Here is a 22,424-nt window from a genome sequence, read left to right on the forward strand (position 1 = left end):
AGAGAGAGAGAGAGACAGAGACAGAGACACAGAGAGAAAACAAACACTGTTCAATACAATTACACAGAAGTCGTCCCTAGACTTCTTCACCATCTCAGCCGTACTTACAATAACCGGGACTGAGCATTTCCAAGAGAGCTGATTCTCAAACTCACCCAACCAGAGAACCCCTTTTTTCATTTGGGGCAGTGGCTCCCCAGGAAGCTACCCTGACTCAGAATGTAAAGGGAGCTGCAGCACCCACACAGCAGGGTTGGTTTCCTGGCTCTGTTGTTGGCAGGCTCAGGCTAGGTGCATCTAGCATTTACACTAAGGACATGACTGAAGGACTAGGTCACATTTACCAGAGCTGCCGTGACACATGCCTCCCTAGAATGAGTCACAATGGGATGGTTTTGAGAGGTTCCACAGATTCAAACAAATCACCTTAAAGGACAAAATGACTTCTTACAAAGTCAACAAGAGACCAGAGGTTTCTCGGGAGTCACAAAGTGGACATGACTATGTGGCGAGGCTGAGAGATCTGAACACATCTGACAGCAGTTGATGCTCAAATCAGAGCTCAGCATTTATACAAGCAATCTTCTCGAAGCCCATATCAGCCAGGACTTTATGAAAATGCCAAGTCAAATTTTAAAATGTAGATACACGACAGAGGTAGACAACTTGGGGAAAGCATAAAAAAATACCCCAAATAATCACTGATGAAGCAACATAGGAAAATTCATTTCATGGAGCCAGTTCTTTACAAATGTATATCTCCCGTCCCAGGAGTGCCAACTGCCCAAAGAAAGCACTAGTCCTTAAGTCAACTCTCAAAGCAGAGACGGACCCAGTCACCAACATCTCATCCAATGTTCAGTAAGAAAACAAACGAAGAAACAAGGAAAACAGATTTGGAAACAAGAGAGTAAGAAGGGGGTGTGAAGACACACAGCACAGCAATGCCGACCCTTGCCTCCATGCCCTACGGTGTCAGAAAGGCGCCATGTTGTAGTTAATCAACAAACATGGTGTGCTGTTGATAAAGAAGGAGAAGAAACAGAATGAAAAGGTCATAAACAAAATAGCTGCAGGCACCAGCTATAGAGGTGGGTGGAGACCTTAGGGGATGGAGAGACTATGGTGAAAACCCAGAGGGCGAACACCCTGTCTTCAAGGAATAGCCATTGCCAAGCTCCAACAACGAATGCAAGCTAAAACTGGGACCTCAGAGTTTAGACCTTTCACACTGTCCACACAGAAAATGGATGTATTTACTTAACATATACGAGCACTCTCTCTTCATGTGCAGGGTAGGGGAGAATCAAATTCCACTGCAGATGGTTGTGGGGAACCATCTGGCTGCTGGGATCTGAACTCAGGACCTCTGGAAGAGCATATCTTCACTGGTGAGTCATCTCTCTGGCCCCCCTCAACACAAATTTAAAGGGTGAGTTACCTAATTTTTAGATGTCAACTTTTTCAGTTAAAACAAAACAAAACCAAAACGGTGCCGTAGGACCCAAGAAATAGGTCAGATTTGCCCACTGGTAGTCAGTATGGTACTTCCATGTCCATAGGAAGCAGGGCATGTTGGAACAGATAACACAGACACACGTGCAAAGCCTGACTTTCCCAGGGAAAGCAGGGCAGGGGGTGGGGAGGAGCCAAGGATGAGATGGGATGACCACATTCTGGGAGCCTTTAATGGACTTGTTTCTAAAACAATCCCAAAGACGTGGGGTATCAGTGCAATACTTCTCAAACATCAAGGGACCATCTTGCAATCTCGCTCTTTGTTAGTGAAGCACCAGAAAAACTCATTAGAGAAGCCACAGACCACCTGTTATTCACTTCTCAACATTCTGGGTTGGCCTTTCAGCCATTCATATTTAATGGAAACAGAGAGTTCCCAAAAGCTGAAGGTCTGCCTGCCCACAGAGAAGCCTTGGGGAATAACGTCTTGGGCAAAATGGAACGGGCCACTTACCAACGATGACAATGGCCAGCAAGATTGGAAGCGCGATTAGAAAATACCACGTGGAAGGAACGGATTCCTGTTCCACGTAGAGTTCCAGGTTTCCCAGCTTGACCTGATGGGACAGATTGGTACCGTTAGACCCAGTGGCACCAGGCACCATGTGCATGCGCGCTGTCAGCTTCCCCAAGATGTAGACACGGAAGGCAGGTGGGATTTGTAGGTGTGCCGGACTAGACCTGTAGGTTTTAAATACTGGCCCTCTTTGTCCTGAACCTTACTAGTGCAGCGGTGGGCTAACACAGGGGCAGACGGCTCCTAGCCTTCCTCTACAGGCGCAATTACACTTCTCTTTCTCCTACACTGGTGCTTCCAGTCAGGAAGGTTTTGAATGTCACTTTCTCAGGTGAAAATTAGTTTGGCAAAGCTGACCACCACATGATCCCTGAAGGTCTTTTCTGTTTTCTGCCTTTTGGGGAGAGGGGGGAGGTTGAAGGGTCAGGGGCTAAGAAAAACTTGGCAATTAAACTTGAAAAGGAAAAAAAAATGCTTCATCTTCACACACACAAGTGCTAAGGCACCTGTGGCTCCCTGGAACCCGAGCTGCCCCATGGAAGCACCAAGCGAAATGGTTGGGGTGATGGCAGGTCTTGGCGGTCCAGCTTTTCTCTCCTTGCAGGATCTTAAGTTAGTCTGTACCCGGCCTCATTCTGTCATCTCTGACATGGATGTTGAAAGGGCCTATGGGTAGGTAAAGGCCAACAGTCTCTCTCCTATAGGTCAGCTCACACCATCTCTGTTCTCATTCTCTCTCTAGCAGCTGCCTAGAATCAAAAGCACAAGCCTCTAGCAATGCCTTAAAGGCCCTAATAATCTCTGGCCCTCCCCATCAACTCTCTAACCTCCTGGGAAGGGCCCCTCACTCCAACCATGCTGACCCACCTCATTCAGACCAGACCTAGCCAGCAGGTTTCTGCCTCAGGACACTCGGAGCCTATGCTTCCCTCTGTCTGTCCGTGGCTCCTTCTCTTCCTCCTCCTCCTCCTCCCGGAGGCCCACATTCTAATGTCGCCTCTCCAGGCAAACTTTTCCACCATCAGGTGCAAAGACATCCCTAGGTAGTTTACTTTCTCCTCCCACTTCGTATAGTCTTCCCTAAAGATTATTCCTCACTGCATGCTCTCACTGGGACTCTCCAGCAAGGCAGCTGTTTCTGCCTGCTTTCTGCTTTGCCGGGTTTGAATCCCAGTGCAGGTGCTTTGAGAACTTTGCCGCAAATGGAAGGATGCCTGGATGTGCCACACCCAGCGAGCACTGCAAGCAGGTTCCTGGTGTTGCTCATTTCGTGATGGCTACTTGCTACCTCTCTTGCCAACATGATAAACAACGAAAGGGTCAGGGTGGGGGAAGCCAGATGTCTTACCTAGGGCCACAGCTGGGACTCAAGCACACCCTCACTCCTGCCTCCCAGTACAAATGTTCTCTCTTGTCTTTTAGCCAATTATTTTTTACTACAAAGGAAATGGTTGCTCTTCTTTTTCTTATAATGCTGGAGATTAAGCCTGGAGCCTTGGGTACCACAGGCAAGCACTTTACCACTGAGCCGCGTCCCCTGACTCGCAGAGTATTATTATATTTTTTTAATAGACTTTACAGAGCCGCTTACGCTGGACAGAGTAAACACTACCCTGTATGTTTCTCTTCTCAGAGGATCCTTGGGCACATCTAGGAAACGGTGACCGCTGCAGGAAAGGACAGCCAGGCTGGCGGACGCCACTCTCAAACCCTAGATTATTGGGCTGCCGGCAGAGGCTTGTGCCACCCGCCCTGCTTATGCCTAAGAGGCTGGTGTTTTGGGTTCCTGCTTAGACATGTCACCTCTGCATTCAGAGAGAGAGAGAGAGAGAGAGAGAGAGAGAGAGAGAGAGAGAGCGAGCTCGGTCATCGTCATCAGTGGATCTGGAGATGCGGCTTGCAGATGCTATGGTATAAATGCACAGCTAGAACAAAAGCTATCAAGGCTCATTAGGATTATAGACAATGGTGTGTTCGGTGCTTTGCCGTTCCAACAAGCACAGGCATGGCTCTGCCTGCTATTCTGGTTGGAATTATGCTTGGGCTTGCAGTATCAGCTTTGTCGATCTTCTTCTATTTAAAGAGAGGAATCTAAAGATCTGTGAGAGATTCCACTCCAACCTGGGGGTTAGTAAGGCAATTACAGAGACTCAGATAAAGCCAGCAGGCGGGGTGCGCGGGTGACTTACGCGGACTTTTTTAGAGGCGCTGGCAATGGTGTTTGCATTCTTGATACTCTTGATCTTGCAAAGGATGGTTGTGAGGTCCTGGTTTCTAGTAATATTTTCGAAACTGCAATTAAATTGTTTATTTTCCCCATGGAAGAGAGTAATATCAATGTCATCCTTGGAAATGTTGAAATTGTCATTTTCTTTCTGCAATAAACAAGACAAAGAGGAAGAACTAAGGGCATGCATGGAAACTCACATATCTCTCCAGACCAGGGATAAGAACAGCCCACAGAGAAGGGAGGAAGGGAGGAAGGAAGGAAGGAAGGAAAGGAAAGGAAAGGAAAGGAAAGGAAAGGAAAGGAAAGGAAAGGAAAGGAAAGGAAAGGAAAGGAGGAAGGGCGAAGGAGGAGGGAGAGAAGGAGGGGAGGGAGAGAGGGGAGGGAGGGAGGAAGGAAGATGCATACATACATACTTGAATTTTTACTTCTAATTCTGTATCAATCTCTGACTCCACTCGGTACCCTGTAAATCTGGGGTCCTCGAGGTATTGCAGGGTTCCACAGTCCAAGTAGGTGTCTTGGACCCTCAGCTTCACCGCCACGTTTGTACGCACTTTGGAGCTCTTTAAATTAGGAGCTAGAAACCTGCAGGAAGTTGCTGCACAGTATTCAGAGACCTGGAGACAGGAAAGAGCCTATCAGGTACGGGAGGACCCCAGCTCTAAATGCTAAGTGACCCAGGCAACTTCCGAGGAACGCCTGTTCTTCCCCTCTGTAAAACCAGGCCAGCAACACTATGAATCTCATAGGATTGAATTAACCCTAAATGAAATGAGCAGAGATTAAAAAAAAAAATCATTCAATTAAATGTTGGCTACTGTGAATGAGATTACATCTGTAAAAGTACCTAGGGTCTGATGGGCACACAGGAAGTATTCTGCACAAGCGAGCATCCTCTACGCAGAGCATCACTGACATAACTGGCATTCAGAGAAGCTCTTGGGTGATGACATGGGGGGCACAGGGAGGCTCTGCAAAGAGAAGCAGGCTGGGAAAGAGGAAGGCTTGGCTCAAAGCTCTCAGGTGCCTTTCAATCCTGCATGGCTGAGTCCCGGAAACTTTAGGAAGGGAGTTGAGAGCCGAGGCCGGCTTCTAACTTGCCCGCACTTGGTTGAGTCATTGTGTGTCAAAAGAGCCTCTGCAGAAGGCTAGCAAGAGAGTCCCTAAGTTGGGGAAGCTACGGCAGAGGTTCCCTGTGAGAAGTCCCTAACCACAGCAAGAGGAAGCAGCTTTTCAGGCACAACAGTAAAGAGCAGAAAATGAAAAGCTTAAGAACAGCAACAGGTCCCCTAAGACATGAGGGGTGTGCAAACGGGATGGAGGCAGAAAGCCTGACCCAATTTGTGAACAGGTTTATTTACAAAGAAAACCCACAACTACATGGCCATGTTCAAGGGAGCAGCGAGACAGGCAGGGAAACCTTGCAGACAATGTAAGGACAGGTTGGCAGATACTCAAGGGAGGGCATGCCGGGGCTGTGGCTCAGTGGCAGAGGGCTTCCCTAGTATGCTCATGGTCCTGGGTTCGGTCCTTAACGTTGTAAGATAAAGAGGATGGGAGAGAGACTGGGAGGGAGAAGGGATTAATACTCAAGCAAGTTGGGAGAAGCATTCCCTCTCTTTGTTTTCTGTAACCTTGGAGCTAAGGATGGGTGGACAGAGGACCTAGGTGGCCACATTAGAGTAGGAACACCACTCTTTATCCTGAATACATTCTGAAATTCCAACCCTCTTTCCTGCCTTAGCACTTCTGCGATAGGATGAAAAGCCACTGGACCACAATCCCTACTTCCTTAACACCAACGTCCTAAACGAAAGACCAGCAACAGGGTCACCCTTGCTCCTTACCCCAAAGACTGAGCCTGTTTGTGTGGGGACCAACCCTTATTTTAAAGACAGCTTCTCGGTGACTGTCTCTGGTCAATTCCGTTTTCTTTGACTCTCCCACCCTCACCCCTGAAGAAAAGCTGCGAGCAGATTCTAAACATGCTTTCTTCATCCCTGGTGCTTTCTCTTCTACATGGCCACCCCCACATCCCCACAGGGATGCTGAAATGACTAGCCTCACTATCACCAGTCCTCTAGACCTACTCTGCAGATGGCATTCCAGCAGAGAGCTCCATAGGCATCTATCTGGTGGTGTCTCAGTCACACTTAGACCTGTCCCAGCCATGCCTGGACATCTGTGTGAGCATCCTCATTAACTATCCTCTCCAAACTACCCTAGGCACCGCGGATAAAATGACCCTCATGCCACTCCTTGCCAAAGACCCCCAAGACCTCCCTGCCCCCATTGCCTACAGAGCCAGGGGTGATGTCTTGGAATGAAGAGCCGTATTGGGGGATGATTCCCCCTTGCATGGCCCTGTATGGTTTTCAGCCATCTCTATCACCCATCCCAACCCAGCCTCTAAGGTTCCAACAAAGCAAACGTGAATGGTGTTTTAGTCTAGAATAGGTCTAGAATAGGTCTAGAATAGGTGAATACCCCCTTCTGTGCTCTGCAATCACCTCCCTGCTTCCTTGCCCGCTTGCTGGTCTAGCCCTTTCCACTGTACTCCATTGGCTTAGTCTCAGCCCTACCCACTCATGCTTTCCCTGGGAAACACATCATGGCTTCTTGAACTCATGAGAGATGGAAGGAGCGGGAAGACCCGGCACTTGTCACCAACGGTGCTGCCAGTGTCCAATGCCAGTGCAGATCTGCCATCTCCTTTCATGAAGGTGGGGGTGGGTGTTGTGGGGGCAGAGCTCATTTACTCTTTGTTCTTGCAGCCAGAAAAAAAAAATGTTTTTGCATATAGTAGGTGCTCAATAAAAGGGACATATTCTGGGAAAGAGACCGTGTTTCCAGGTCTCCTGGCTCAGGCTATCCCTCAGGTCAAGGGCCACTACACAACTGAACAGGCTTCCATCACGGGAAAATGGCCAGAATCAGACTCAGTGTGAGGCTGGGAACTGGCCAGGAAGTGTGCCAGAAGTGGATGGACATGTGTCTTGGACAAGGCCGTAAGAAAGATGGAGTGCTATGCCTCCTGTTTCCAGGCATGAACATCTACTGGTTGCAAGTAGGACAAAGTGTTTAGCCACCCTCAGCACTGCTGGCTTTGGCAGGAAGTGGTCAGGTTGAGGCCCAGAATGGCTGTTCCCTTTACACTAGAGAAAAGGAGGAAGGAAACAGAAGAACATTCAAGAAGCACCTATAAGCAACAGTGTACCTAGCCCCTCCTCACAGACACCCATGGCTTCACCCTGAAGGTTCCTATGAGAACGTCAAGGCTCTTCTCAGAGAACTAAACCCTTACACGGGCCAGACAATTCCCAGTTTGGGGATGGGGAAGCATGGTGTGGGAGGGACGGAAGACAGTGGCCACAGGACCAAGAGACAATGACAAGAAAAGGAATGTTACTTCAGCAGGTCCCCGACCTCCTTTGGTGCTGTTGGATCACATACTTGTCACAGGCTCTGTACATAGCACCCCAACCATCCACAACGACTTTCACACCTATTCAGAAGTGTTATCTGATTAAAGCAACGTGCCACATGCGTCACTCGAGGAGAACATGGCAGGTCTTATCACATGAAATTCTTTTCTGGTTCCTCTGTGTGGCAACCCCAAATAACTCCAAGAATGAGATCTTTCTGTTACAGCAGAGACAGTATAGATCATAAGAAAGCAAAAGTTTATAATGCCGAAGTCATAGAAATGAAACATACCCCCCCATGGTTTATATAACTTACATTTATGTTCACGTTTGCGTTTCCCTTCGGCTCATGTGAAATGATGAGGTTGTCGATGACGTCAAAATTTCTGCCCATGATGGTTATGTTTTGCCCACCGCTACAAAGGATTGAAGGGCAAGGGTGAGCCACCGGCGTTCACGATTTCAAACCAAACTATTAACTGATTCACAATTAATGTTAAGCTCAGTCATATTTGGGAGACAACGAACCAATTTCAATTTAAAAGACGTTGATAATTTTAGAAGTCTTTAAATGGTACTGGCTGCAGGCTCATGGCTTCTAAGACATACATATAAAAAATACAGGTCAGCCCCTGTTTCAGTTCTGGGAAAGTGCCAGATTCTTTAATAGAATCGGAGCTTTCTTGTGCTCTTTCGCCACACATAACCAGATCATCTGCTGTACCTTGGAAGCATTTCATGGGACAAAAATCTCATTTGATTACAGTTTAATCTATGAGAAGATGACCCGCTCTCACAATTTCCACGACCAAACCTTCCAACCCACCAATTATATTTTATTTATAGTTTATTTATTTAGAGGGAGACAGGGAACACACGATAGGTGGACAAGCTAAAATGGCGAGTGACCTTAGAAGTTTGTATTCTTGTTTAAGATATGGGATTTCAGTGTACGGGGAAGGTACACAAATCTCACCAAAATCAGACAGTGATTTCACCTAGTCTCAAGGTGTCACCGGATAACATCGAAGTGGTCACCCAGTGTGAAATAAACAGCTGCCTACAGCTCTGGTTATTCTCATGGGTCACCAGACACTTGTTCTGGGGTGGCAGGTCCACCCCAGACACTGTATGGCCACCTGACAATCTGCCTCAATTTCGAGAAAACCAACCCAAACATCTTCTCCTGATTCCAGATGGTGGCACCTCCTCCTTCTTGCTCAAAGTTCAAGGATGGGGAGCACTGAGACTCAGGCAGCCATTTGATGAGGAGGAAGCAGAGTATTGTGGTAGAAACCACTGCATCCTGGGCCCAGCTCTCAGGGAGCTACGTATAGCATTTGAACTGTAGCCATGCCTTGGTTCACCCCTGCCAAAGGGACAACCCATCGTTGGGTTCTCAGGGTTTTTGTGAGGTTTAACCAGGTCAGCAGCTATACCATGACTATGTGGTGAGTGCCACATCCGCTCTACTACTTATACATAGGGCATACTTAATCTCAGAGCGGAGGGTTGCATGTAAGAGCCTTGCTTTTGAAATCTCAGTCTTCCCTATGCCACTCCAATGGGCTGCAAAGTTTGCATGGGGAAGCCCTGACCCCCAGTTACTCAGAAGAAGGCTGAAGATAGAGAGATTGGGGGTGGAGGTGGGGAATAGGCAAATGCTAGGCAGTATTTTACCACTAAACTATACCTGAGATTAAGGTCATTAAAGAGGTAATGGAAATTCAGGGCATTCACTGGAGTGACTGATGGTATTCTGAAAAAGCTTAGGGCACAGTCTTAGATGGAGGGACAGGGGAGAGACAGCTGCCTGAAAACTCTGCAGAGACGCTGCCTCGCAAGGGGCTAAACTTCCTTCCACCTCAGAGACATACAACCTGGAGGAACTCCCATTTGAGCTGTCTAAGCTGTCCGCTCTGACTTCTATTATCACAGTTTAGCAAACCAAGAGCAAACACAGCTGCTTCCCAAGGTCATCTCAAGTAAGAATATAGGAGATGTTTTGTCTCTTTTTCCTTCCAATTTATTTCCCCTCATTGCTTTGTCTGTGGTTTTATCTCAAAAGGTACATGAAAAGTTAACTTCATGTGAGATGAAGAAAATCTCTTTGGGGTTATACACCAGAACCTAACTGTGAATTTAAATTTGACTAGAGAGAGACATTTTTCCCCATTAATATATTGTATTCATCTCAAAGAGTTTATTTTGGAATTTTTTAACCCTCAAACAGGACCTTTGAAATGTAGAGGCTCCATGCAGGCGCCAGTATTTCCCCCAAAGCATTCAAAGCAGCTGAGTCTAAAAGTTAGCAAGTGAAACCTGTGAGTGGGGAGTCTTACATCATGAGTGGGGAAGGCAGGTGACACAGAAGGCCACAGCAACCTGGACTAAGAACAGTCATTGTGGTTGAACAAAATGTTCGAGCTGTGAGTTTCCTAGTAGCCATGGTGAGATAAAAACAGGCTATGCTCACAGTCCTTGTGGTCAGACAGGAGCAGTTTTCTAGAAATAATTCCTAGGAGGAACACCAAGAGGAAAATTTAGGTGCAGCTACCATCGCCATGATCTTATGTACATCACCCTTCACCGGAAGAAGAGAAGCCCTCTGTGGATCCAGACAGTACCTGATCCAGGTGGTGGCAGGAACTATCAGGGAACAATGTGGCAGAGCAATGTAGGACAGAGCCCCTGCAGACGAGCAGGTCCCACCGTCAAACTGGATGCAAACGTCTTTCATTTCTTTGCGGCTTGATGGAAGTGAGAATTTCATATGCGTGTCATTTAGCACATGGCTAACCCGGATCCTAGAAAGGGGTCAGGAAAGGAACTCTTACATGACACAGACACTTAGCACAGTTGATTGCTCAAGGTGATGACCCATGAATTTCACTCAAAGATGGTCAAGAACAGTTGCGAGAGGCGGACTAGTCAAGGGCTGCCTGTTGGGTCTGGCTCTCTAAGGCTGGGTTCCTCTTTCTTCTGTGTATGTCTATCTCTGATCTGCATTCCCCCTTAGAAGGGGAAAATGAAGAAGCAGCTACCCTTGCCCTCAGAAGTCCTAATGGACCAGGGCAAGCAGGGGCATCACACTAAATGAAGGGATTAAGGTTAACATTGGCACTACTCTGTCAGAGACACATTGACGGATCCATGAAGCAATGTGGCACCAGGATTTGATTTGAAGACACTCCAGCCATAGTGTATGACTTCTGTCCCTGCTGCCTCCATGGGGGAGGGGAGGCACGAAGGGGGGAGAAGCAATAGAAAAAGATGAAATAAAATTGGGAGAATGTCCAAAACTTTTAAGTTTCTAAAGAGCCTTATTTATATGCATCTTTCTTATATATGAGCTGTCATTTCCATAATTAAAAGCTTTTTTTTTTTTTTGAAGAAGAAGAAGTAGTAGTAGTAGTAGTTGTTTTAGTCAAGCATGGGAAAGTATGACCCCCCCCAAACAGACCTGGGAATTCTCCCCTTCAAAGAGAGGGGAACCTGCTTCAGGAACCCTGAAGTCTTAGAATCAAAGGACACAAGGCTGGTGACCCCTCAGGAACTTCCAGACCAGGGATTGGCTGGGACTGTCCTATGCACTCCTGATGGCCCTCATCAATCAAATCAAAGCCGTCTGTGACATTCCCTCTGAAACTATCAGCGACTCTAATGTCTATGAGTCTCTAAAGCACACATTTAGATCAAGTTGTATTTGCCACCTGCTCAGCTTAATGAGGCTACAGAGGGTCTGGTTTTACTTCTGTGTGTTGTTGTTAATCCTAGTGCTGTTACTACACCTTACAAGAAAGTGCACTTGAAAGGTACTGGAGTCTGTTTGCATGTGCCCTGCCCCAGATGTATATTTTTAAGGCTTCTAAAGAGAACCTCTAGGAAGTTCATTCTCGAATCATTAAAACACAAATGTGCTCATACACTTTGGAAGGTGAGGGGTGGGGATATAGATCATTCCGCTACTAGGCTTGTCTTTTTCTCTTAAAAAAAAAATAGCCATTCACTTACAAAGTTTCCATGAACAGGGTTTGGGATTTCACCATGGATTCGGGTACAAGATTAACTGCGATATTACGTCGCCTGCTTGTGAACCTGGGTTCACCATGCAGATGTGGTTAGTAGAATGCTACATGCAGAAAGAGCTCTTAGTCATTTAATTTAATAACTGTGGCTTCTCAAGACACATTCAGAATGGAAATGAGAGCATAAAGAGCCAGAAACAGGGTAATGCTCCCAAAACGACTTCTTTTGCAGCGAAGCTGATTGCCCTTCATTGAGCGCACAGGTGTCTAACGTCACAGGTTTCGCCACACAAAATGAAAGATCTTTGCTATAAGGTATTTAGCCAGGATAAATGGCGCACATAAGCAACCCAGGTTGCATAGATACAGACTTTAATGTGTGTCGATTCGCTCTGGTATAGAGGAAAGCCACTGATGGGTATCTTTCCCCCATCGAGACCATGGGTATCCCAGATTTACTGCAGTAAGTGGAGGTGGGGTGCAGCGATGTGCAGCCAGTGAATTAAAACAGAAAGTTCACTAAATAGGCATGGCAGATTACAGCACTCTACAAGTCTGTTTTGGTAGTTAAAAAACCAAAGCATCACGCTTCAGCAGACTGGCTTACATGCATTTCCATGAGGAGAATCAGCTCAGTATTATGGTTCATATAGACTGAAACATTTTCTTTTAAACTCCAAATTAACCCAAACTTATAAAAGTCAACAAGCAGAAAACTAAAGTTATCTGTCACGGTGTTATTATTACATAATGCTAGTATTATCCCCCCTGGGAAGGTGTAATCATTCACCTAAGAATATTAATGAAAAAACACTGGATATGTTTTCACTGCTAGGATAAAAAGAACCACAGGTATCATTATCTTTAAGGGGTACCTTCATCTGATATTTGTTTGGGGGTGGGTTTTTTTTAACTACTATTATATGCCCTTGTAATTTAATTATTTGAAATGAAAACCAAGCCAGTCGAGAGAAGAAAGCTACAGTGAACAACATTTCTACTTCCATTTTTCCTTTTCAACTTCAGGTAGCACGCACTTCATCCATCCGTGTCCAAAGTTCATGTCTATAATTCTAAGTTAGTTCCTGTCTACATACACTTGACTCTGCTTTAAAAACCAATCAAGGCTCCCACTGGCAACATCCTGAAACGGGTTTAGACTGAGGATGGATGGGGGAGGGAGGGGAAGTAACACAGGCCAGAGTCTCCCACCTGAATGTCAAAATGAATCACTAACGATTTTACTTATTATAATTTACTTATTATAATTTTGACGTATAAAATACTTAAATGTCATTTGACTACAGAAAGCACCAAGGCCTACTAACACTGCTTTAGCGTAGGTTTCTAACTTTACCAAAGATTGGTTGTTTGTGCTTCAACTTACACATCCTTCTCGCAGGTACTGGTTCCTCGCAGGATCATGGTGATATTTGACGCCTGGGTGAAGTTTGCTCCAGTAACAATCACATTGCTTTTCCCTAAGGTTGATATTTTCTGTGGCTCAATGGCCTTAATGTAGAAGACCTATTGGAAATAAGAGAGTAAAACAGCAGATCAAAGCTACAAAATGGCACTGTTTCTCTCTCTCTCTCTCTCTCTCTCTCTCTCTCTCTCTCTCTCTCTCTCTCTCTCGTGTGCACACGTGTACGCGAGCGCGCGCGCACACATACACTTTCGAGAAATCTGTTGATGTGTTGCAGTTCGAAGAACTCACTAGGAAATTACATTTTGCAAACACAAGCAGACAGCATTTAATGAAATCAATGAATTCAAGGAAGAGGGCTGAAGATTCGTGTCTCTCAACATGTGACAGCATGGGGTCAAACCAATTAGTCTTTGTCTCACAAGACAGTTGAAAACGCAGTTGAAGAGCCCGGATATTCTATCTGAGGCGTGAGCTGTCACTTGAGTTGAGAAAGAGCCCCCTGCCTTTCCCTCTCCTGAGGCCCATGATGCTCAAGCCTGGGGAAGGGAAGGGAAGCGGTCTCCCCAGCGGAGGCTAGCACGGACTCATTGTTCCGTCGATACAAATGTCAATACAGAGGGATTTAATTCTCTAGGAAGGAGTCCATATTTTTTTTTTGTTTGTTTCAATGCAGAGGACAGGGTATCTTAAGAATGTTGAGCCACTCCTGTATGAAAAAGTTAGGCACTGTGAACATCCGTGTAACCTCTGTGACCCAGTCTCTCGCTTTTCTCTGGGATATAATCAAAACTGAGTCCTGTGGAGTCACATGCTACCTAACTTCCCTAGCTCTCAGGCCATGTCTCCGGGCTTCTCCTCTATTTGCAAGATCTAATCAGTTTCCCCTACAAATCCTAGAGGAGGCAGGAATCATCTCCCTTCTTGTCTAAAGGTTTATTTTAATTTAGATACATGTGTGAGTAGCTGCTTCAGGGGCCAGAGGAGGGTGCTGTCTGGAATTAAAATGACAGGATGTTGTAACACATCTGACATTAGTACAAAGACTTGAACTTGGACTGGATCCTCTGCAAGAGCGAGAATTATTCTTAACCACTGAGCCATCCCTTCGGGCTCTTGTTTCCCCCCTTGCAAGACAAAAACAACCCAGGTGCCTCGTGCACCTCTCCCCCAAGTGCTACCATCTTCCATTCTGATCATGGAGGTTCTTTTGTAGGTCCTCTCCATTCCAAGACTCTGGCTGACAAAAAGCATGGCAGGTCTTAGCATACAGAGACTCCACAGTTACACTCCTCCCATTTGAAGTGGCCTAAGAGTCCAGAGAAGCCTCATCATGCCACACTGGGCCAAAGCACAAATGTTGAGATCAGCTGCTTGTTGGATGACGTCTATCAGGAGGACACTGAGTCACTGGTCCAGCTTCTGTGATGTCTCGCGCCTGCCCATCTCCTGCTGGTCCAGGTGACAGAATGTGGTCTGCTGCCACGCTGACCATCTGCCTGGCAGGAGCATCCTCTCACCCTGCTCTCCTGGCAAACCCAAGGGCTATGTGGCAGAGCAGCCACCACTTACTATCACCGTGGATTGATTTTGCAGATTCTGATAAATCCATCATTAATGTCATCGTGGTGATGATGTAATGCATCAGGGAATTGATTCCCGTGGTGGATTTTATTTTAATCACCTTAAAAAGGACGTTAGCCCTGTATTTATTTATTGAACCACTACGAGCCTGAAAGGGTCACTTTAATTATTCTGTTATACTTGACTGCATTTTATGGGGGGTGGTGTTGGAATTATCTCCTAGAGTGGTACTTGGGATGGGGGATTAGCAACGACTTCAAGATAAATCCCTTGCAAATGTCAAGTGTGTGTTATAAGAAGACTTGCTGTTTAGCTTTGTAGGTGACAGCCAAGTGATCAAGAACTTACTGGTCACTAGACCAGCAGCTGCTAGGTAAAGGTAGGCATGGTATGTGGTGGGGGCAGATCAAGGGCTAGGAAACTTCAGAAAACCCAGGGTCAAATCCTGTCCACTGTTTTTGGATATCCTATGAAAAAAAATGTCAAAAGGAGAATAGAATTTCAAACATATAACAGTACATGTCACATGTCATTATCCAGAAGTATGTGTATTATCTCTAGCTAAGTACAACAGAGACTGTGTGGCTGGCACAGCCTTAAAACACACTGCCAGGTTCTTTGCAGTATGGAAGTCCTGAACCTGTGGGCCACAACCCCATTGGAGGACAAAGGACCCTTTCACAGAGGTCGCTTAAGACCCTCAGAAAACACAGCTATTTACATTACAATTCATCACAGCAGCAAATTACAGTTATGTGGTAGCAATGGAAATAATTTTATGTTTGAGTGTCACCACCACATGAGGAACATATTAAAGGGCCATGGCACTAGGAAGATTTAGAACCACTGTTGTAGAGAAAATCTGCATCCCCTGCTCTACAAGAGAGCACACTGTCTTATTAGGGAAGCAAGATATGTGTGTGTTTAAGTTACTTTTAAACTTTGTGCACTCACGCTTGTATGTTTGTATGTATGTATATGTTTGTGTTTATGCTTATCCCTGTGTGCTGCCTGCTGAGCGATACTCCCTGGTCATAACTCTCTGCTATTGTAAACTGTCCATTATTTGTCCTCTGAAGCCAAGTCTTTTTCTCTGTGCTTCTTGTACTTATACTGTGGTTATCTGCCATAGTAAAACACGATAGCATGCTTTTGAACATGTGACTTCTTGTTCATAGTACAAGATAAGAGAGCCTTGTAACTAGTAAAGAAAAAAGTTGTTGTTTCAAAGGTAGGTGCATTTTGCTCTTTTAAGGGCTCTAGAAACACCATCGGAGGCTGATATTCTTTTAACTTCCTATTTCCCCTTGAGCCTTGCAACCTCAAAAGGATTTCATTTGACAATCTTATTGTTTAGAGGAGTTTACATTGCCCATGGAGGACCGAGTCTAGGCCTGGCTTCTTATGGAAGTAGGTGTCTGCAGTTTGCTTCCAAAGAGGGTCGCATCAGCTCTTTTATTTGCCAGGAGAATTTTTTCTTAATCTCAGAGTTAGGAGGCTAAAGAGCAATCAGTGGGATGACCCCACTGTGAAAATATACAATTTAAGATAGGGCAGCTACATAGCTGTACGTCATGGATATGAGGATTCATTAAAATGTTTTTTTCTTTAATATTTGTTAACTTTTTAAAAAATAAAATGAATACAAAGGACCAGAGAACAATCTTTCCCATAATGTTTTCTGCCCTCCATACTTTAGATGTTATTTGATACTTTAATTTAAAGTTAATTTACAACCTGACATGATGTAGCCAACCCTCCAAGCTAAAAACCATAATTGGGCTGGATACAGCCCAGATTCCTCACCCCTACAGTGAGGGTCTTCCTTCTTTCCATATCCAAGGTCCCCATACATCAAATCTAGACATCACTGACTGTAACCATCCTGGCCCAACCCCTTCTACCCATTAACCCATTACCCTCAGAACAGTCCACTTCCTGGGAGTTCCACTTTAGAGACAGGGGTTATTTTTAAGTGATGGTAAATTTTAACTATTTTGTTTAAAGAGAGAGGGGGGAGGAGAGAGAGGGGGGAGGAGAGAGAGAGAGAGAAAGAGAGAGAGAGAGAGAGAGAGAGAGAGAGAGATTGATTCTCATTTGTTTGTATTAGGATAGCATATTGGAAAGTGCTTAATCAGGCAGTTTGCAGGATGCCTGTTTATTTTTCTTTTCTTTTTCTTTTTTTTTCCACAAACTAAGCCGTTATAAGATGTTGGAAAGTATATAACCACCTGCAACAGTTCTCCTTGAAAACATCTGAGAGGATTAACTCTGAAGGCACAAGCAACTTATACTTGCTGGTCTTATGTCAACTTGACACACGCTAGAATTATCTGACAGGAGGGAACCTCAATTTAGAAAATGCCTAAATAAGATCCAGCTGTAGAGCATTTTCTTAACTAGTGATTAATGGGAGAGCACCCAGCCCATGGTGGGTCATGCCATCCCTGGGCTGGTGGTCCTGGCATCTGTAAGAAAGCAGGCTGAGCAAGCCATGAGGAACAAGCCAGTAAGCAGCACCCCTTCATGGCCTCTGCATCAGCTTTTGCCGCCAGGTAGTGGAGTGCCCTGCTTGAGTTACTGTCCTGACTTCCTTCAATGACTAACAGTGACCTGTAAGTGTAGGCCAAATAAGCCCTTTCTTCCTCAGCTTGCTTTTAGTCATTTTAGTATTGTATTGCAGCAATAGAAATCCTAACTACGGCTCACCTTGTGTGACATCTGACACCAACATAACTCAAATTACCAAGACATTTTTAGAGAAAAGACTATTGGAAAGAGGTCCATTAAGAAGGCTCCGTTTATTAAGAACAAACTATACTCTATTAATCTGTTAGGGGAAAAAAATCAGAACATAGTGAAGCTCTCTGTAGGTCTGGACCCAAGTCAACACTTGGTAAAACATCTCTCAGATTTTCACTCATGAAATTAGTTCAAACAGGACAGGATGAAAAGTCACATGGCTTCAAAATCAGCAGGACATCTGAAGTCAAAGGACATGAGAGAGATGAAAGGTAATACAACTAATTAAACGAAAGTGTCCTGTGGGGCCCCACGGGGGTGAGTATTTGGCTTAGAATGATTTAACATCTTCATTAATGGCCGAGAAGAGGACAGATGTAATATATTAATCATATGTACAAAGTGAGCGGTGTGGTGACCAGCCGTGGAGACAGGAAAGTGTAAAAGGGAATGCGATATGGAAAGAAAAGAGCAGAATACAATCCCATCAAAGAATAATGGGAGAGTTCAATGAACACCTCACGATGTATTTGATGCTGAGTCCACTGAGGAAATACCCCTTCCTAGGAGGCCCGGTACAGCAACAGAGAACTAGGGATGGAACAGGGAACTGGGAACTGCCAAAGGTCATCAGGGCCTCAGGACTTAGGTGGGAAACTTTCAGAGATCCATGCTCTCTTCTGAGAGATTAAGACTTGCTTCTGTGACCTGGGGACTAACTCCAAGATGAGGCTGACACAACCCATGGTGGAGCTGCCAAGGCTATCCCCTAACTTACTCTTGACCATTCATCCTGTATGTAGCTCCTCAGATCAGGCCTGAAGGATCAGATTGCTGAGACCAGAGAACACAGTTCTTAACCCTGCTTCTAACACACCTTCTCCCAAGACTCAGTTTGAACACTGGATTCTTGTTGACTCACTTTTGTTTTGGCCATCCTGGCCCATCTTCTTCTTGAAGAAGATGCTTGGCCTTTCCTGGGGCTCATTCTTTCTCTTAGCCCTCACCCTGAGATGCCCCTCTCCCTCCCCATCTCCCATGAGAATAAGCTCCCGTCTGCCTGACGCACAGATGGGACAGACTATTATCGTCTAATCCTGAGAAAAGCCTGCATTATCTTTAAGAGTTTTCTCCCTTCCAGAGAGGGTTTTAGCAATGATATCATGTGGCTTAACACTTATTCAGTTTAGGTCTTTTAAGGTAGGGTAGTAGTTAAAACTGAAAATTCTCTCTCTCTCTAATTTCCTTATCTACATTTTGGTTTTGAGGTAAAACTCCATGCCTGTAAAATGTGGCATTGTGAAGCTTAGATTAACAGACACTGAGTTCAGGATACAGCAAGGGCCTGATAAAGATTAGCTGCCACCCGTCAACTTAGTCCATGCTGACATTCTTTTTGGCTTCTATTCCCGTTATGAGTGTTTGACTCTTTTTATAACAAAGAATCTCACTTCCTCCTTCCCAAACATTCTAAGTTTGACAGTGCAAACTCCATGTGGGTCTGTATTGTGCCTGCCCAACACACAATCGCTGCTCAACAAACATCCTGTGAATGAACTCAATGCAGAACAGTGCTAGGCCCATAGAAGCTACTCATAAACCAACCAACAAAAGTCTGTGTTAAATTTAATTTTCCTTCTGAAGGCAAGGTTCTTGAAAGGGTCCATTTGGTACTGTCTATATGAGAAATTAAAACACACATTGAAAAGTCATGGAGGGAAGCAGTGACATAGCTTGACATGGTCGATTTCTGCCCTATAGTGATAAACATATTGGGAGGAATTACAAGTATGGCCAAAGAGGCCAAGCATGGTGGTTCATCTCTTTAGTCCCAGCACTCTGGAGGCAGAAGCAGTTGGATCTCTGAGTCTGAGGCCAGTTTACTCTACATATTGAGTTCCTAGTCTACACAGTGACAGCCAGAGCTACATAATGAGACACTGTCTTGAATAAAACAAAAACAAAACAAATACCCCCCCCCAAACCAAAACTAACAAAACCAACTAACCAACCAACCAACAAAGCAAAAAACCATAACCAGACAACATCTACAATTCACCACATATCATTACAGCTTTCCCTGTGGGCAGGAGGGCAGCTGCAGCTTCCCTCATTGGGTAAGGGCACCAGATGAAAGACAGTTAGGGAATGAAAGGAAAGATGGTCACCCAGTCAGGTGTCAGGACTTATGGCTTCAGGAAAGCAGAGATCAAGATTTGTCTTACAGTAGATGGCTGCCCTTGTTCTAGGCCAGATGAGATCTGGGGCTTCTTTACTGGGCCTATGCTTTTCTTTGCTTCAGTCCCCTGACAAATTGGGGCTGGTGTTTCTGGATAAGAATATCTGTCTTAGGGTTTTCATTGCTGTGAAGAGACACCATGACCAAGGCAACTTTTATAAAAGTCAACACTGAAATGGGGCTGGCTTATACTTTTAGAGGTTCAGTTCATTATCATCATGGTGGGAAGTATGGCAGCATCTAGGCAGATATGGTGCTGGGAAGGGGGCTGAGAGTTCTACATCCTGATCTGAAGTCAAGCAGGAGGAGACTGTCTCTTCCACACTGGTTGGGGCTTGAGCACTAGAAGCCCTCAAAGCCCGCCTACACAGTGACACACTTCTTCCAACAAGGCCACACCTACTCTAACAAGGTAGTGCCACTTCCCATGGGCCAAGTATATTCAAACCACCACAGTATCCTGGATCAAGTAAGTCTTAGGATCATGAGAATGTGAAGCCAACTGTCCTGGGATTGATCCAGGAGTCCTCCCTTATGAGCACCATATTCTCAGATGATCAAATTGATACTAAAATAGATGTAGTGAAAAGCTTTGCATTGCCACTGAAGAAGCAAGACAAAAATCCCCAAAGATATACATCCCAGCACACACAGGCTCCAGCTTGTTCACCCTTCTATGCTATCATTTGTCCCCTGCCTCTTCTGCCAAGATAAACTGAACTACTGAGGTCTCCTGGATTTTCTGGCCATGACTACACTTATTTATGGCAGTTGCTTCATGAAGAATATTCACTCCTCTGTCTTGTTGAGCCTAGGTATTTCTTGTCCCTCTAAGGTGAGCTGAAAGGTCCTTTCCATCAATGCATCCATCAAAGACTTAAACAACCACACTGATTGTGCTTAATCATTGGGTACTGGGCTTAAATAAACAAGAAAAACTAAGAACTAAGACTCTGTGCATAGCAAGGCTTTGAGTTTTTGTACTTTCAGGTTCTGCTTATACATACATATACATATACATATACATATGTATATAAATCTTGTACTGCTATGGGTGTTCTCATGGAAAAGAGTCTTAGGGGTGATGTCCTGAGAAGGGGATTAACTCATTTGTATATTGCATGCAGTATCCATGGAGTTCAGCATGACATCACATAGCAGATGCTTCAGAGCTTCCTGTAGGAAGCACTGACTCTAGCTCAGCATCTCAGAACCTCAGATGGTGCCCAGCACACAGGAAGCATTTGGTGCTGAGGTGATGTGGGCAGATGAATTCAAGAAAAGCTCTTGGTGGCTTCTCTGCCTCAACTGTTGGGTCTACTACACAAACTTGACATGAGAACCAACCGTGCAAACCAGAAAGTTTCATGTTCATGTGATAATGAAAGACAGTGGCCTTTCACAGAGAGAGCACAGGAAATCTCTCCTGTGCCAGGTGGCATACCATTCCCTACCAACCAAACTTGAGATTCTGCTCTGAGTCACACATATGTAAAGTCAATGTTTCAGTCTCAGCAACATGCTTTTCTCCAAACATAGAAGGGCAATCTGTAGAAAAGTGTTGAAGGCAAACCTTGGCTTCTTTTGAGACCTACCTTTCTTTCTTGGTGACGCTACTTTTTAAACCACAGTATCACAGTTTAGAAGGTTCAGGAAGCCAGGGTGCTATGACTATGTCACCCTTCTCTTTAAGATATTTACAAAGCACTGCCCAGACTGCTATACAAGAACTCGGCTGAATTTCCATCTAACTGTATCACATGGTACCCCATTAATATGTATAATCTCTGTTTTTATATATCCATAAAAACAAATTTAATAAAAAAACTAATCTCCCAAAGGGGACATCCAGACGATTCTATTTACATAAAATTTTAGAAGCGACAAGACTATAGAAATGGAGAACATGTTAGTGGTGTGGGGCTCCAGGGCTGGTGGGAGCAGGAGACAGTAGATGGAGCTATAAAATGGTAGCCTGGGGTGGCCTGTGGTAATGAGCATCCTATACCTTGACCTTTGACATCATTAGCAGGGCTTGAGATCTTCAGCTATATTCTACAAGGTGGTACTATCAGAGGAAAACAGAGTGAAAATTTTATGTGTTGTTTTCTTTTTTTTTTAATGTGTTGTTTTCTTATGAAACAATCAAAGACAAGAGAGAAGTTGGAAGACACTGGTTCCAAAAACAGACTTAAAAAAAAAACAGTATAAACATAGACAGTATAGTACTCATGTGAAGACGGGTGCTCAGAGCACTGGAACAGGAAGGAACCTCAGGAATAAAGCCTTGCATGCAAGCCCATGGGGTTCTCAGTGAGGATGCTATAACCACTGACTCAGGGAGAGAGTGTTCAAGGAATGGTACTGGAAATCCATGTGCAGAAGAAAGGCTGCTGAACCTCACTTTACTCTATCTATAAAAATGGACTCCAGTGGGTAAGGTATGCACAGATGAGTTAAAACTCAAAGAGGAAAATGGAAGTTTGAAAGGCATCACAACATTAGGGTTTAGTAGTCATGTCCTGAGCCTGCCCCCCAAAGCACAAGAAACAAAAGAAAAAAAGATAGGCAAATTGGACTTCACTGAAATTAAAAGTTCTATGTATCAAAGAACATGACTAGTTCAGGGATATAACTTAATGTAGAGTACTTGTCTGGTGTGTATGAGGCTGTGGGTTTGGGATCTATGCACACACACACACACACACACACACA

The 22,424-nt window shown here is 44.9% G+C and overlaps 1 protein-coding gene across 2 annotated transcripts in view; it reads right to left on the reverse strand.

The window, feature by feature from the left end:
- The window catches only part of Plxnc1 (plexin C1), a 157,584-nt gene that overhangs the window by 50,373 nt on the left and 84,787 nt on the right, over window positions 1–22,424 (reverse strand). For both annotated transcript variants that reach the window (XM_021175323.1, XM_029482386.1), the window contains exons 10-15: window positions 13,106–13,245; window positions 10,318–10,497; window positions 8,007–8,106; window positions 4,679–4,882; window positions 4,225–4,410; window positions 1,973–2,075 (exon numbers count right to left, since the gene is read on the reverse strand). In XM_021175323.1, coding sequence (XP_021030982.1) covers window positions 1,973–2,075; window positions 4,225–4,410; window positions 4,679–4,882; window positions 8,007–8,106; window positions 10,318–10,497; window positions 13,106–13,245 — 913 coding nt within the window. The remainder of the gene's footprint in view (window positions 1–1,972; window positions 2,076–4,224; window positions 4,411–4,678; window positions 4,883–8,006; window positions 8,107–10,317; window positions 10,498–13,105; window positions 13,246–22,424) is intronic.

The sequence above is a fragment of the Mus caroli genome, chromosome 10 (assembly GCF_900094665.2).
Source record: "Mus caroli chromosome 10, CAROLI_EIJ_v1.1, whole genome shotgun sequence".
NCBI classification, from domain to species: Eukaryota; Metazoa; Chordata; class Mammalia; order Rodentia; family Muridae; genus Mus; species Mus caroli.